This window comes from Hevea brasiliensis, chromosome 16 (assembly GCF_030052815.1).
Source record: "Hevea brasiliensis isolate MT/VB/25A 57/8 chromosome 16, ASM3005281v1, whole genome shotgun sequence".
NCBI lineage: Eukaryota > Viridiplantae > Streptophyta > Magnoliopsida > Malpighiales > Euphorbiaceae > Hevea > Hevea brasiliensis.
The window spans coordinates 55,553,895-55,567,935 of NC_079508.1; the positions used below are offsets into that span (position 1 = coordinate 55,553,895).

The 14,041-nt window shown below is 35.6% G+C and overlaps 2 protein-coding genes and 1 pseudogene across 3 annotated transcripts; 1 reads left to right on the forward strand and 2 right to left on the reverse strand.

The window, feature by feature from the left end:
* Positions 1-127: 127 nt before the first annotated feature.
* On the forward strand, positions 128-3,746 carry LOC110662675 (uncharacterized). The gene is made up of 2 exons (XM_021821742.2): positions 128-285; positions 1,495-3,746. Exon 2 carries the CDS (start codon positions 1,516-1,518, stop codon positions 3,472-3,474), a length of 1,959 nt encoding a protein of 652 aa, XP_021677434.2. The 5' UTR covers positions 128-285; positions 1,495-1,515; the 3' UTR covers positions 3,475-3,746.
* Positions 3,747-4,637: 891 nt separating this feature from the next.
* LOC110662704 (4-diphosphocytidyl-2-C-methyl-D-erythritol kinase, chloroplastic/chromoplastic) lies at positions 4,638-10,607 on the reverse strand. Of its 2 annotated transcripts, none has more exons than XM_021821787.2 (11): positions 10,320-10,607; positions 10,136-10,231; positions 9,952-10,020; positions 9,756-9,860; positions 9,596-9,652; positions 9,281-9,481; positions 8,421-8,513; positions 8,239-8,338; positions 7,603-7,702; positions 5,944-6,029; positions 4,638-4,912 (listed from the first exon to the last, which is right to left on the reverse strand). In XM_021821787.2, the coding sequence occupies exons 1-11, from the start codon at positions 10,476-10,478 to the stop codon at positions 4,812-4,814; spliced, it is 1,167 nt and encodes a 388-aa protein (XP_021677479.2). In that variant the 5' UTR covers positions 10,479-10,607; the 3' UTR covers positions 4,638-4,811. The 2 variants fall into 2 exon arrangements, with proteins under 2 accessions (XP_021677479.2, XP_021677484.2); XM_021821792.2 differs by having other exon boundaries at positions 9,952-10,003; positions 10,320-10,468.
* Positions 10,608-11,934: 1,327 nt separating this feature from the next.
* On the reverse strand, positions 11,935-13,906 carry LOC131174478 (probably inactive leucine-rich repeat receptor-like protein kinase At5g48380; annotated as a pseudogene).
* Positions 13,907-14,041: the final 135 nt, after the last annotated feature.

The window sequence follows — 14,041 nt, forward strand, 5'->3', positions numbered from 1 at the left end:
AAAATAAATAATTAAATAAAATAAAAAACATAATTAATTTTTTTTTTAAAACAATGAAAAATACTGGGCGAGAGTGGGGCCATCCATGTATTGTACCTGGTGGGTTAATAAGAGTTTCGGAATTATCATTTCCAGTATCTTTTTCCTTCTCTTTTTCTTGTCTCAAACCCTAATTCTATCGATTCTGTTTTTTGGGCCTCGAAATACCTATCTTTCTATTGTCTCCTTCCCGACTTTAATCGCGATCCTTCCATCCATCACGCAGTCGTCTGTTTCTCTCCACCGGTCCGCCTCTCTCTCTCTTCCTCCCTTTCGCTCTCTTTATGTACATGTATTTTTTGTCAAATTCGCTTCATTTTGATTCACTGATACAATCGCCTTACTTTAGGAATTAAGTTAGGGATTCGAATTTGCGTCTGGGATTAAGAATTTGGGAATTGGGAAAATTTTCTGATGGATCTTGCTTTTTTTTTTTTAGTCGAATGATTTTGTTTGAGATAGTAGGTTGATGCTAATTGGGAAATGCTGTTGAGTTGTATTTCATTTCTACTTGTCGAACGCATTTCTTCAAGAGTGAGATAGATAGGAAGCAAATTTGATACTCTTGGTTTTTATTATCAAATGGTCGTTCATTTTGTTGAATTTTTTTGGATGATGGACCTGGGTGTTTGAGGTTTTCTCCCTTTGTTTGGAGCTTTGGCTGTTATTACACGTTTGCTGCTCAGGAGTGAGATAGATGGGAGACAAACTTGATACTCTTAGGTTTTTTCCCCTTTGTTTGGCTGTTAGTACACATTCCCCCTTTGTTTGAACCCCCTTTTTGTTTGGTGTTTGAGGTCTACCAAATTTGTGCATGTTTTCTTGCATTATCCTTTGTAGAGGCGTCTGAATTTTCATGGTTCCTTTCAATTCAATCCCTAAATATGATATAGCAAATTCACTATGAAATATCAAATGTTCCACAAAAATTTATGCAACCTAAGTTACAAATTCACAATTGCACACTTAGTGTTCCATATAATCTCATTGCCTAACAGGATATGCTGCTTTGAAATTATGCAAATCATAGAGTACATTGTCAAACTGTTGGCTGCACATTGTTGGTTTCATTGTCCAGCCTAATAATTGAAACAATTATTTGATTTATGTTTAAATTCTTCTTGTTGGACTATTTTACATTTTGGTTTTTCTTCCTTAAACAGATTGGATGATTGATATGGCATTTTTTAAACAATCAAGAATGCTAATTTTTTTGAGTCAACTACTTCTCATGTTATTGTTTGTCTTATTACAAAAGTTGACTCTCCCCTTATAGTTTCCTAATCATGAATCTACTGTTTTGGTGCGTTAGTTTATCCCAACTATCATTCATAGCTGATTAACATTTCACTAAATGATGTATGGCTGTTGTCTTGGTGCTTGTGCAAGTTTCTTTAATATTGTGGAATTCGTTGATGTTGATTTTGTTATATTGGGACATCTTAAACATTGCAGGAATAGATTGCTTTCGAGGAAATGTCTCCAGCATCAAAATCCAAGTCCAAGGACAAAAGGGCTGGCAAGGAACCCCAGAAAGCTTCATCGAAGCCTTCTGGGCCTACTAATGCAGGTAGTTGTATACCAGCTAGTGCATACAATCCACTTTCTGGAACATTTCATGCACTGGAAACAGTACCAACATCCTCTCCTTCACCTCTGCATGCTAATGGTCGTTACCAGAACATAGATGAGACAGATGATCACTTTGGTGGTTCACTTGGAGCTGGGGTTGAGTATGATTCTGTTTCAAATAATGGCAGCTGGTCTGGTGAGTCAGAAGATCATAAAGAGAAGAATCCTACTGTTCAGCAGGAAACAATCCCAGGGGCTGACAATGACAAGAGGGAAAAAATCCGTCAAAAGAATGAGAGGAAGCATCAGCGTCAAAAAGAGAGGCGAGCCCAGGAATTGCATGAGCGGTGCAGTGGCTATCTAATGTCAAGAAAGCTAGAAGCACTTGCTCAACAGCTTGTTGCAATGGGATTTTCACATGAGCGGGCTACAATGGCGCTAATATTAAATGAAGGAAAAGTAGAAGAATCTGTTTCTTGGCTATTTGAAGAGGGTGAAGATGCGGATAAGCACCGGGATCAAAACCTTGGTGGGAGTAATTTGAAAATTGACATATCAGAAGAGCTTGCTAGAATGGCCCAGATGGAAATAAGATACAAGTGCAGCAAGCAGGAGGTTGAAAGAGCTGTGGTTGCTTCTGAAGGTGATCTTGACACGGCAGCAGAAAGTTTAAGAGAACTGAAGCTAGATCCACCTGCTGCTCCCCCTAAGCCAGAAGAAACTGGTGATCCTCCAACAGTCAGTAATGGTAAACTTTCAGTTGCAGTTAGCCAGAATATGGTGAGACAACAACAACAGAAATCCAATGCACCTTCTATGATACAACAAAAAAGAGATGACAAAGATTTTAATTACACAAAGACAGTGGTTCCCGTAGCAGGATCTCCAGAGTCTGGGAGTAAAAATCTGCAGCCTTTAAAGAGAATACAACCAAAGTTGGAGTGGGCAAAACCTCAGCAAAGTGCAGTGCCTGCTGAGAAAAGGTGGCCAAGTGTGGGAGCAAGTCCTACTGTTTCTTATTCTTTGGCATCACCTTTGCAGGTCTCACCTCCTCCAGCCAAGACAGAAGCACGTTTTGTGGCTGTTGGAAGTGAATATAAGAATCTTCACCCTGCAACAGTTAGGGAACCAGTCATCATGATGCAAAGACCTCAATCTGTGAATGCAAAGCAGGTTCCAGCTACAAGCATAAGTTCTTCTTCTCCTGGAACTGCTGCCAGTTGGCATCCTACTAATGGTGTCGATGTTGTGAAGTCCACTTGCTTGATGCCAAATATTCCCACCACAAGAAGCCTCAGTCCGAACAATCTGAATTCTAATCAGATGTTCCATCAACTTCATTATCAGCAACAGCAACACTTCGTTCCAGGCAGTAGCCCTGGGGATTCTCCTGGAACCAGCAGAGGAAATGGCTTATGGAGCAGAACAGGTGCATCACCTACACTTGCTGCTGCTTCATCTCTTGGACTCTTCTCCGGGTTGGGTGGCTCAGCTGGTTCATCAGGTGCCTCTTCTCCAGTTGACTGGAGCACTGCTGGCTCTATGGCTCAGTTAGATTACACCAGCATAGACTGGAGTGTGGATCGAAGTTTGTCCTTGCCAAGGCCTAGTGGATTGTGTTTGGCGCCAGGTTCTTTAAAAAATGGCACCCAAATATATGATTCAAGTACCACTTGCTTGGGTGCTAAGTTGGCAATGAGAACAGCTGCAAGTGGGAATGATGTATGCATTCCAGGATTGCAGGACGTTGGAGTGGTCAATCCAGAAACATCTGCAGCTAATTCTCATGAATGGACATCTCCATTTGAAGGGAATGATCTCTTTAGTTTACCCAGGCAGTTTGTTTCGTCTCCTTCACTGTAGAGTTGGAGGGGGGTGGGGGCGCGCGCATGATTTCAATGAATAAAATGAAAAAAGAAAAAGACCTGGAAAATATGTTGAATTTGATGTTGGTGTTGGTTCTTGTCATACTTTTGCGTTGATTGTTGGTGAATGTGCTTATAGTTGAAAAAAAAAGCATCCAAGAGTCCTCTATTGTTCTCCCTTGTGTAACATTTAAGTATCATTGGGACAAGGCTGGGGCTGGTCTGATTTGGTTAGAGGAAGTAATTGAGAAAAGGATGGATAAAAAATTACTTGAACTCTCTTAACCTGGCCAAATTCTTCAACACTTCACTACATTGTTTAAAACTGGATCAGTTATTTAATAGATTTTCTGGCTGCTTAAATGGTTTGACTTGATTAGAAACATTAAAAATAGTATTAAAAAGTTAACTTTATTGCGTGATTTTAATGAGAAAAAATTTAAAAACCTCTTGGCATTCAATTTACTTTTCGATACCAAGAATCTTTGGAATATTCTTTTTGAGGCCCACTGAACCGTAACTGAAAAGCATGGGCAGCCTCTCATCCAATTCAAAACAATTCAACAAGGGAAATGGTAGTAAAACAGGGATTCAATCTCAACTTTTTGAGGCAATCAACGAATACAACTCTTTTTCAGGTAAAAAAAAAATGAATACAATTCATTCTTGACTGGCTTGTCTGAAACATGTTTTGGGGGCAAGAATGTTGTCTATTATATAACTCGGCACATTGTTGACCTGTCTACGGCAGGAATCCCATTTGCATGAGCCTGCGAATTTGCGGGAGAACATCAGCCATTTTTTAAGTCAAAAAGCCAATTTCCCCTCCCCATGGAATCATGAAAGATAGCTGGCTCCACTATAGCTAGGAAGCACAAACTGCGATTATCAAGGATGTGACGACATTGGCTTACCGCTTTACTTTCACCCTTTTTTTTTTTAAAAAAAAAATTAATTCTTTTTATGTAATAGTAGCTTTATCGATTGACATAACGTGGAAGTATCCAATGCTATTTTGATTATCAAGACATTGTTATTGATCACTGGATATACACAGCTTCGGTTAGTTTCTGCCTGTGGAACTTTCAGAATGTAAGGTATTTTATTCTTTCCTGACTACAAAATTTCATGAGCTTTAAAAAGGTTGTGTAGCTTGCAAAGTGAACAATTCGTCGGGAATTATTTGCCTGTGAAACTGCAACTAATACAATATTTGAGATGAGCTTTTGCTTTCATTTGTTCATGACAATAAACTTTAAAAACTATTCCTAAGATGGACAAAACTACCATCGGCACAAAGTAACATTCATGATCATTTTTCTTACAAGATATAAGTCACTCAACAGACTGGGAAAAATCAGATGGTGTGCTGCAAGCAGCAGTTGAAGCTGGTTCTTTGTACCACTGATTTGCTTCACGAGTTAAGAAATTAGCTTCTGCAATTAGACAATTTCAAGGCCAGCTTAGAACAAAGGCAACGAATACAAATAAGAGGAATAAAATTAAATGAATGCCAGTTATCTCATTTTATTAACCATACAATTTTATTCTGCATAGTGAAATTAATTTCGGAACTCTATATTAGGAGTTCCATTAGGCCATAACTCACCCTAAAAGTGTTTAATTCATTATTTTATTTTTATTTCTGTAGTTCTCTTTCATATTATTATTTTTACACTTACATGGACAAGGATGCAAGACTTTTGTTATCTGTATCCACACAAAATAAGTGGTATCTTGTATTTTCATTTCCTCCCTTTAATTATTTGATTGATGAATAAATTCCTCCATGATTATAGGTCACCACAGTCTATTGCAGGAATTAGCCTTTAGTTAATTAGAGCTTGGTGCATCATGTCACAGAAGCTATCATAATAATACAAAACTCAACTAAGCAAAGCATATTTGAGTGACTGCATCATGCCAAATACTAAATAGCCTCACATCATATACATACCGGTGGTTACATTACTCAATTGTTTGATGAGAGTAGTTCTAAACAAGGTGATGCACTGAAGGAAAACTCAATTTAAGAATGATTTTGATTTAATTTTAACAGCATATTTAAAATCTTCAATTCAGATTTTCCAGTACAATTAGGAAGGTCAGGAATTCAATTATTATTTATGAATATTTGAAGAGTTCTATTAGATTTAGTATTTTTCTACTTAATGTTGGTTTTATATTCCTCGTCAGATTAGATTAGTATTTTCTTATTTTTGAATTCTAAATCCTAGTAGTAGCAGAATTAATATTATACTAAAAATACATATATCATCCAGGTATTTTATTAGACTATTATTATTGATATTGACAACTGAGAATTAACAGAATTTGAGTTTTTTTATTTCCACGTGGTTCTACATCACAAGGTGACTACTTCACATGCATTAGTAATTTGCTTGAGGCTTCAGAAATAATAGTGAGACAATCAAATAGTAAGATAGGGATAATTAGTCAGACATACCTGACAAGAAAACATCCTTATAGTCATCATCATCATATATAAATTGTGGAGGATCTGGCGAACCAATCCCAACAATGGTACTTCCGCTGTATCAAATAAATCGGTAAAAAAGATAGTGGCAAATGATTAACCTTTATAGAAGCTTCAATCATCCTAATAAAAGTTGCAAAATTATTGACATGGCTCGTTTGGCTTATGAGCACATTCAAATGATCTTACAATGCTACACCTCAGAAACAGGCTTATCATGTACTGCTTATAAAGATCGCTGAACTAATGAAATTTTCAGATCTTTATTTTCTAGTGTTCCATAACCTATTTTCCTCGTGGATTTAAGATTGTTACAGCTTAAACATGATTTAACCTTGCCATGCTACTTTTCCACATAAAAACCGAAGTCTTAAATATGATGTGAATGTGGCACATGCTTAAGCCATCAACATCATTAGTTAATGCATTCATGACCATATTTGACATGGAAAGCTTCATGAAATCTGCATACAAGTATTTTATAGAGGATAAATGGAAAATAAAGGAGACACGGTTAATGAATTGTAGATAACTATGTTCGAAAGTCAGACACAGGCTTAATGTGGCTGAACAAGAATGCAGAAATCATAATATAAGCTGCCGGCATTTTCAGACAACAATCAAGTGGGGTGTTGGGTTTGGAAATCAATTAAGGTCAATCCTGTTCCGAATTGTTAAGAAATTCAGCAAGGATACAAGAGAAGTTCATAAAGAAAGCCAATAAAAACAAGGAGAATAAGAGGAGTGCAAGATGAAATAGAGGGAGGGAGCACAAGAAAGTTCACACTAAGCAAACATCCTTTCAGAGATTAATAAGATGATTATTTTAAAAATGCTCAATTCTTTTCTAGTCCTATTACAATGAGATATTCCAAACAAGCCATTGCTACTTTCAGGAAGAGACGTATATATGGCTTCTGCTAACTGACTTGGGAAACAGTTCCTGAAATTGTGATAGCACTAGAAAGGGGAGTCATATCAACTGCAATTTGGTCCTTTTTTTTGTCACATGCTGATATCCAAAAAATGAGCATGACAGATGGATGTTTGGATATACAACATAGGACCATAAGAAAAATGAACGCATTGGTAACTTGTTTTAGGAAGAATCAGACATTGTAACTTGTACCGGAGAGATATGGTTAATTTAAGAGTTAATTGTAGCTATGAGCTTATAACTTGTTTTACACTCAGAATGGTAACACAAACAGCAAGATCATGTCAAGTTTAGAAATATGAAATACATACCCTGATTTAATAAAGCTTTATCAGTCCATATGAATGCCCATACATTTTGTGATAGTATCTTGTTTACACTTTTATAGTTTCTTTTTGTCACTAGAACACAGTTAGTCCTCCTTACCATCATTTAAGTTAAATGGACTCGGAGAAGCATTAAAATACTGTAGTCCTCCTTACAATTATGTAAGTCACTTGCAAGATTTAAGGGAATATTTGGCATCATGCTTGAAAACAATGGGATGCAAATAACTTGAAAACTAAAAATATAATCGTGAATCTGGTCACATTTACACGTGCCTATATGAATTAAGGAAATGATAATAGCAGGTTAAATGTGTTACTTATTTATGCCATAGACATACAAATAGGAAAATCTAGTATTTGTACCTCCCAGACATAAAAACTGCATCATATTGTCCACGGCTTGCTGAAATTATACGTTGTTTTAATCTTTTAAGAGATGGGAGAACTTCAAATGCAGGAGGTTCTGCAGAGAACACATATGAGAATACATTAAATGTTCTATCACCCACAATTAAGAAAAACAAAATGTTGGATTGCAATAAGAATGCATTGTGGCTGTCCAAACTAACACAAATGTAGTGTCATCAGTGATTGATTCCAACTTTTTCCATGGTAAGTATGCCTATTGATTTTGATACTGCTTCCATTAGAATCAGGTTGTATCCTATTCAACAGATTATGAATTAGCTCAGGCAGAGGGGTCTTTTTGTGTTTATTATTTTGAACAAAACTTGCACTTCCCATTCAGTTTTGGTTATCTGCCTCATCTGAGTGCTTCTCATCTACTTATATATCTATCTATTTATGTTTTTTCAAACAGTCAAACCTGAAGCCACCTGATTGTCCACACACCTAAAACAGCCCAGTAGGGTTGTTACAGCTCAGATTGCATATTTGAATAATGAAAATGAAGAAAAAATGAAGGGAAAACCAAGACAAAAAAAGTAAAAGGAGAAAAAGCAAAATTAACAAAGATCAAGTATCCCTATAATTTATTACCCAAATCATTGATACAAACATCTTGAGATATTCCATTCCTTGAGATCTTCTCCAGTAAAGTTAAAGGATCAACCTGACTGGTTTTATCCAATCGAAAACGCTGAGAAATCAAAGTTTCCTTATTAAAAAAATTGTTGATATAAAAGCAGTGAAAGCATTACAATATATAAAAAGTGAATTACCTTGTAAACTTCAGCAGTTGAACAAGCCTCCTGGGGCTTTATGAGAACCATTGGAAGGTCTAGAGGAACTGGTGAAGGAATATCTTGAACAATCTGGACAAAAGAGAGAAAAACCTTAATTTGGAAACCAAATAGAGAGTCGTGTGTGTCTATCTGTTGCTTTGGAAATGCAGGATCAATAATGTTAATGACACTGTATGCTTCTAATATTACTATGAGAAATAAGTTTTACATGATTCAAATTGTCTTGTGCAAAAATGTCAGTACTTGTTCTCGATGCCTGCAACATTGACTAGGATCTGATGCTCTGATCAACAAGAACATGAGTCGGGAGTGATTCTCTCAAGGAAACATATTGCATCTAATAGCCCAAATATTGTCATGCTTGATAGACTGTCCAATTCACCTAAGCTTTAATCATAAATTGGTTAGGGTTGACAGCATGAATCCTTTTACTCCATTCTACCCTCTTTATGGCCATATTTTCCTCAATATGTTGCCAAACTAGGGTCACAGAGACACAGACTCACAATACATATGCATTATACAACAGCACTAATTTCATTGCAGTGACAACAAATAGATAACACAAGTGGGTTTGAAGACCAAATCAAACCACCCAGAGAGCTTCAGAAAGAGGATGATCCATGAATCTGAAGGACCAAGGTTACCATTGTATTCACTGTGAAACCATTGCAAAGAGGGGAACTCTATTTAGCTATCTCAGGAGACTAAGCAAAATCTCAGCAGAGTCCATGAATAAATGATTATCTTTTCCAATCTTAGAGTATGGTTGGAATGTAGAACAAAATAGGGAATTATATCTTAGGGCTGCATCTTAAAGCAAATTAAAGACTTACTTCACCCCGACCAGTACAATATGCTGCTCCATGAGAAAAAAAGAAGGATATATCTGAACCAATCTCACTTGACCATTCTAGCAGTTCATTCTCTGTGGCAAGACCACCACTGAACTGATTTGCTGCCCATAGGGCAGTTGCAGCATTACTGCTTCCACCTCCAAGCCCTGCCCCGGTAGGCACCTTCTTATCTAGATGAATCTGTCAACAAATTTCAAAAGTATTCCTATAAATTCTTCAATCACTATATTCAAGTCATAAAACAGATCATGAAACAAATTTGTTGAAAATATAATAATCCGCAATGCTCCTTACCCAAAAGAAGCTGTCAGTGCCGGTTTTTTTCCTGTAAAGGTTAAGGGCTTTAATAATCTGCAAAGAGAAAAATAATGATGGGAACAGAAAGTCCACAAAACCAATGGTATAAACGATAGGAAAAATCAAAAGATAACAATATATTTAGTTCATGCCTTACCAAATTCCTTTCATCAAGGGGTACACCAGACACATTAGTTGATAAACGGTCCTTGGATTTTGAAGGAGATAAAGAGAACTTAATTGTATCTCCTAGGCTAATTACCTGGAGACAGAAAAAGGGACCAAATTTTGATAACTTAAGGTTTTTGTTTCCATTTGCTTTCTTAGGTTGTGATAACTTGGGATAAACTTACATGAAAGAGAGATGCCAAATCATGATATCCATCTTCTCTCTTATCAGTTATTCTGAGGAAAATATTAATCTGCATTACATAAGCAATCCAAATTTCACAAATATGGGGCCAAAAAATTAAACCATAAAAAAAGGAGACCTCTAAGAATTCAAACTTAAAAGCAATGAAAAAATAAATAAATAACCTTGCAAGGCGAGAACAAAGTGAGCCTTGAAAGAGGAGCATTCTTGTCTACTTCATCTGCCCACTTGTTTAACCTTTCATCGGGATCATACACTATCTAAATACCAACCACCAAATTAAAAAACCAAACCCAACAAAATTCAAAGCACAAACAACAAAGGGTGATGGATGGATAGAAGAACAACCTCTAGCTGCTTCTTGGAGGCTTTGACAAATGGGGTCCTTTGTCTTTGGTAAAAGGAGACAGACCCACTTGGCCTAAACGAAGGCAGATTGCTTTTGGCAAAGGAATTGCAAGAAGGGTGGAAGACATGGTTGTTGCAGAGAAAATGAGCGGAAGCCATGGCTGCTAGCCCTGCAGTTGCAATCTCAAGCACATGGATTAATTGGTTTGAAATAGTATAGAAGAAGTATTAGAATTCCAATGGATGCTTAATTATTTTATTTGTTATCTATTTATCTATCAATTTTGCAGTCAATTTTGAACAGCCAGAAAGGTATCAAAACTTCATCATCCTTATTTTTCTACTTCTTGTCCTTTTCTATATTTCTGGGACTATATTATCATTGTTATTATTTTTGAGATGCAAATTTATTATTATTTTTTTAAAAAGTGTTCTAAATTTATATTTATCAAATATTAAGATTTTTTTTTTTATAATAATTACTTTTTAAGAGAGAAAAAAATCAAATTTTCATATTATTTAAATTTCTACCAAGCCATTGGTAAACGCATTTTTTTTATTTGATTTTTTTATAAACAAAACTATGGTGAGCTTGCAAATCAAGGCTTCAAGTTGATGTCATGGTTTATGGGGAAAGGCTTTCAAATTGAAAATTGCATGCGGGAATATCTTGGTTCCAAAATGGACTAATTTTATGCTTAAATAATTAATATTATTATGTCTTTGTAGGTTACTATAAAAAAAATTATTTATTAAAAAAAATAATGATTATTTTAAATAATGTTAAAAAATATTTAAATTATTTTAAATTTTTATTATTAAAATATATCAAATTTCATTTAAATTTAATTTTTAATAATATTTAACAAATATATTTAAGAAATCTTAACAGCATCATCTCCTTGATTTGAGTACCTTCATCACTTTGTATCCACTGGATTGGCTACTTGCCACACACCCAGTTCACTGTTCATTCTACATGGCCAAACAATTTTTCCACCTTCTAGTTGACTATTCATTTTAACAGCTATACTGTTCAATGGCCTGAGAGGTGTTGTGAAAAAAAAAAAAAGCACACAATTTTTTAAATAAAAATAATATAAATATAAGTACAAATATAAATATATACTATACAAGGCTATTCATTATTAATTACATAAACTAATAAAAAAAATATGAAGGTCATATTTATCTACTGACATTTTTTTGTCTGCGTTAAATGATAACAAAGCTAAGAAGATCAAAACAAAAAAAGTTAAGAGATTTAATGATTAGACATGCATGCAAAGGTAAAGAAGTCGATAAAAAAAAAAAGAAAATAATGAAAAAAAGTTGAAAGAATAAAAAGACCCTGAAAAAATCAAAATTATATAAAATTGATGGATATATATACGAAATCACTTGTTCCAATTAATTCCAATTAATTTCAATTCCCTTTTATAATATTATACATAGTAATGTTATTTTGTCCCCTAAATTTGTGACCCAACTCGTCATTGCTTTTATTAATAATTAGTAATGTGGGAAACAGGTCATTATAAAAACAACATTATTACGCATATTTCTCTTTTATTAGACTGATTTATAGTAGCAAAGAGCAAAGCTACAACTCCAATAATTTTAACTGGTACCTTAGTTTAATGATAAAAATGAGATTACCCAGAAATAAATGATCCCCATCTCCCCATGTTTGAAGGAAACGTTGGTCCTTCTTCATTGTATCTCTTTTCTCCAAGGATCCGCCTCTATAATTGGCAGTGCTAATGTCTCAGGATCATCTATTAGGCCATAATGCTCCCCCATAGCCCTTATTTTTGGTACGCCTGAAGCATAGTTGGTCTTTCATCGGGCAAGGGGCTGCACACATTCACATGCAATTCTAAGCAACCGAATAATTTCATCATTAAATCCTTGCCCAATTAAGGATTTGTCAACAACTTCATCAAGACCATAACAGATATCAAAAGTCTCTTCAAGATTTCTTGAATCATTCATTTCAGTTATTTCGTTTCCTGTTATAAGCTCAAGAAGCGCAACTGCAAAGCTATAAACATCCTTCTTGACATAATCCAACTCACAAATTTTACTCTTCGCCAACTTATTTATCATTGGCATTCAAGAAGATTGCACCTGTAAAATTTGATAAGTTCGAACTTAGGATTAAGTAAGACCCATTTTGAGCTTATATTAAGATGAGCAGTTGGCAAGTAGTGGTTATGGTGGAGCCATGCCAGACCTCTTACCAGGCCGACAGCGATTTTCACCTTTACAGGCCATTCCATGACCTTAGAACCTTCCATGGAATGCAGTTGGTCATAAAGTTTCCATTTGGCTCATACTTGTATACTAGAAGCTTTTCCTTCTCTTCAGAGGAGAAACCTAAGAGTCTCACTATATTAGGGTGCTTCAATTTACCAAGAGTCACAACCTCTGATATGAATTCATTATCAAAATTTTGAGAGTCCAGTATTCTTTTAATGGCAAGGAACCAATTCCCATTAGAAACTGTAGCCTTATACGTTGCTCCCATCTTTCCTATCCCTATGATTTTGTTTTTGCTGAAATTGTTTGCTGCCATGCTCAGTTCTTCAAAATCCATTCTTGTAACCAAGCTCTCTAACATATAAATCTACAAAAATTACAAAATAAAAAAAAGAATCAATTAAAAAAGAATAAATTAAAAATAATCTTACAACAATGTCATGAATTTTTCATTGCACACAGACAAATCAGTGTACCATTCTTGCTTGCTTGCTGTAGGTGCTTCTCATTTGTCAATTTCCTATTAGCAACAACTTCTCTTTCTTTGTTTCCCTTCCTTTCCAAGTAAACCAAACTTGCCCTATATGAAAAGAAAAAAACCATTACTGAGAGTGTAAAAAACTCGAAGCCAACCCAAAACCCATCTCTGAATGGATGTTCAGGATAAATTTTCCTGGCTTGCAGCTCTTTGCAGGGTTACAATGGCGCCTCGCAAAGTCCTGTATTATTTGTATAACTTTCACTCGTAATATTGACATTAACAAAACGTGGGACAGGACCAAATAACATATTGCTAGCAACACTAAATGTCTTAATCCTGGTGAGTGATCCAAGTTGCTGTGGGATGTGACCTGTGAGCTGGTTGCTGTCAAGTCTCAGGCCATTTAGATAAAACACAATCTGCAATACCTGGTGGGATTTCGCCATTGAAATTGTTGGAGGATAGAACAAGAAATGTCACAAACTGCAAGATTTTTGCAATATCAGATGGAAGATGACCGGAAAGGTTATTTTTAGAGAGGTCTAAGGCTGTTAATCTAGTAGAGTTAACTATGCCTCGAGGGACCTTTCCCTTAAGCTCCATATGAGAAAGTTGGAGACTGAACACATCGTTTTGAAAATCATTCCAGCATCCAACTCCCACAAAGTTACAAATGCTGCTGCTATTGAAATTCCATGAATTCAAGTTACCATAAGGGTCTTCCAGAGACACTGATATGGACTTCAAGCAATATCAGGATGGCCTAAACCATAACTACCCAATAATGACATCTGGAGGAAGACCCTAATAAGAAATCTTGCAATAAGAGCCATTTATGAGTGAGATTCACTGTTGGAACCTGGAAATTTATGAAGATATTTTGCTTGTGCATAAACTGACTGGAATTATGAAGGGCAAGCCTTGTTATATTTAGCCCCTCGAATTTTCCAAAGCAGGCATGGAAAATCACGAATTGTAT

Bases quoted from the DNA above. Each gene is read 5' to 3' on its own strand.
- LOC110662704 (XM_021821787.2), bottom strand. From the start codon at position 10,478: ATGGCTTCCGCTCATTTTCTCTGCAACAACCATGTCTTCCACCCTTCT. The intron at 9,861-9,951 runs GTAAGTTTATCC...TTCTGTCTCCAG, and splicing joins ATTTGGCATCTCTCTTTCAT to GTAATTAGCCTAGGAGATAC. The intron at 9,653-9,755 runs GTAAGGCATGAA...TTCTCTTTGCAG, and splicing joins CCCTTGATGAAAGGAATTTG to ATTATTAAAGCCCTTAACCT.
- LOC110662675 (XM_021821742.2), top strand. From the start codon at position 1,516: ATGTCTCCAGCATCAAAATCCAAGTCCAAGGACAAAAGGGCTGGCAAG.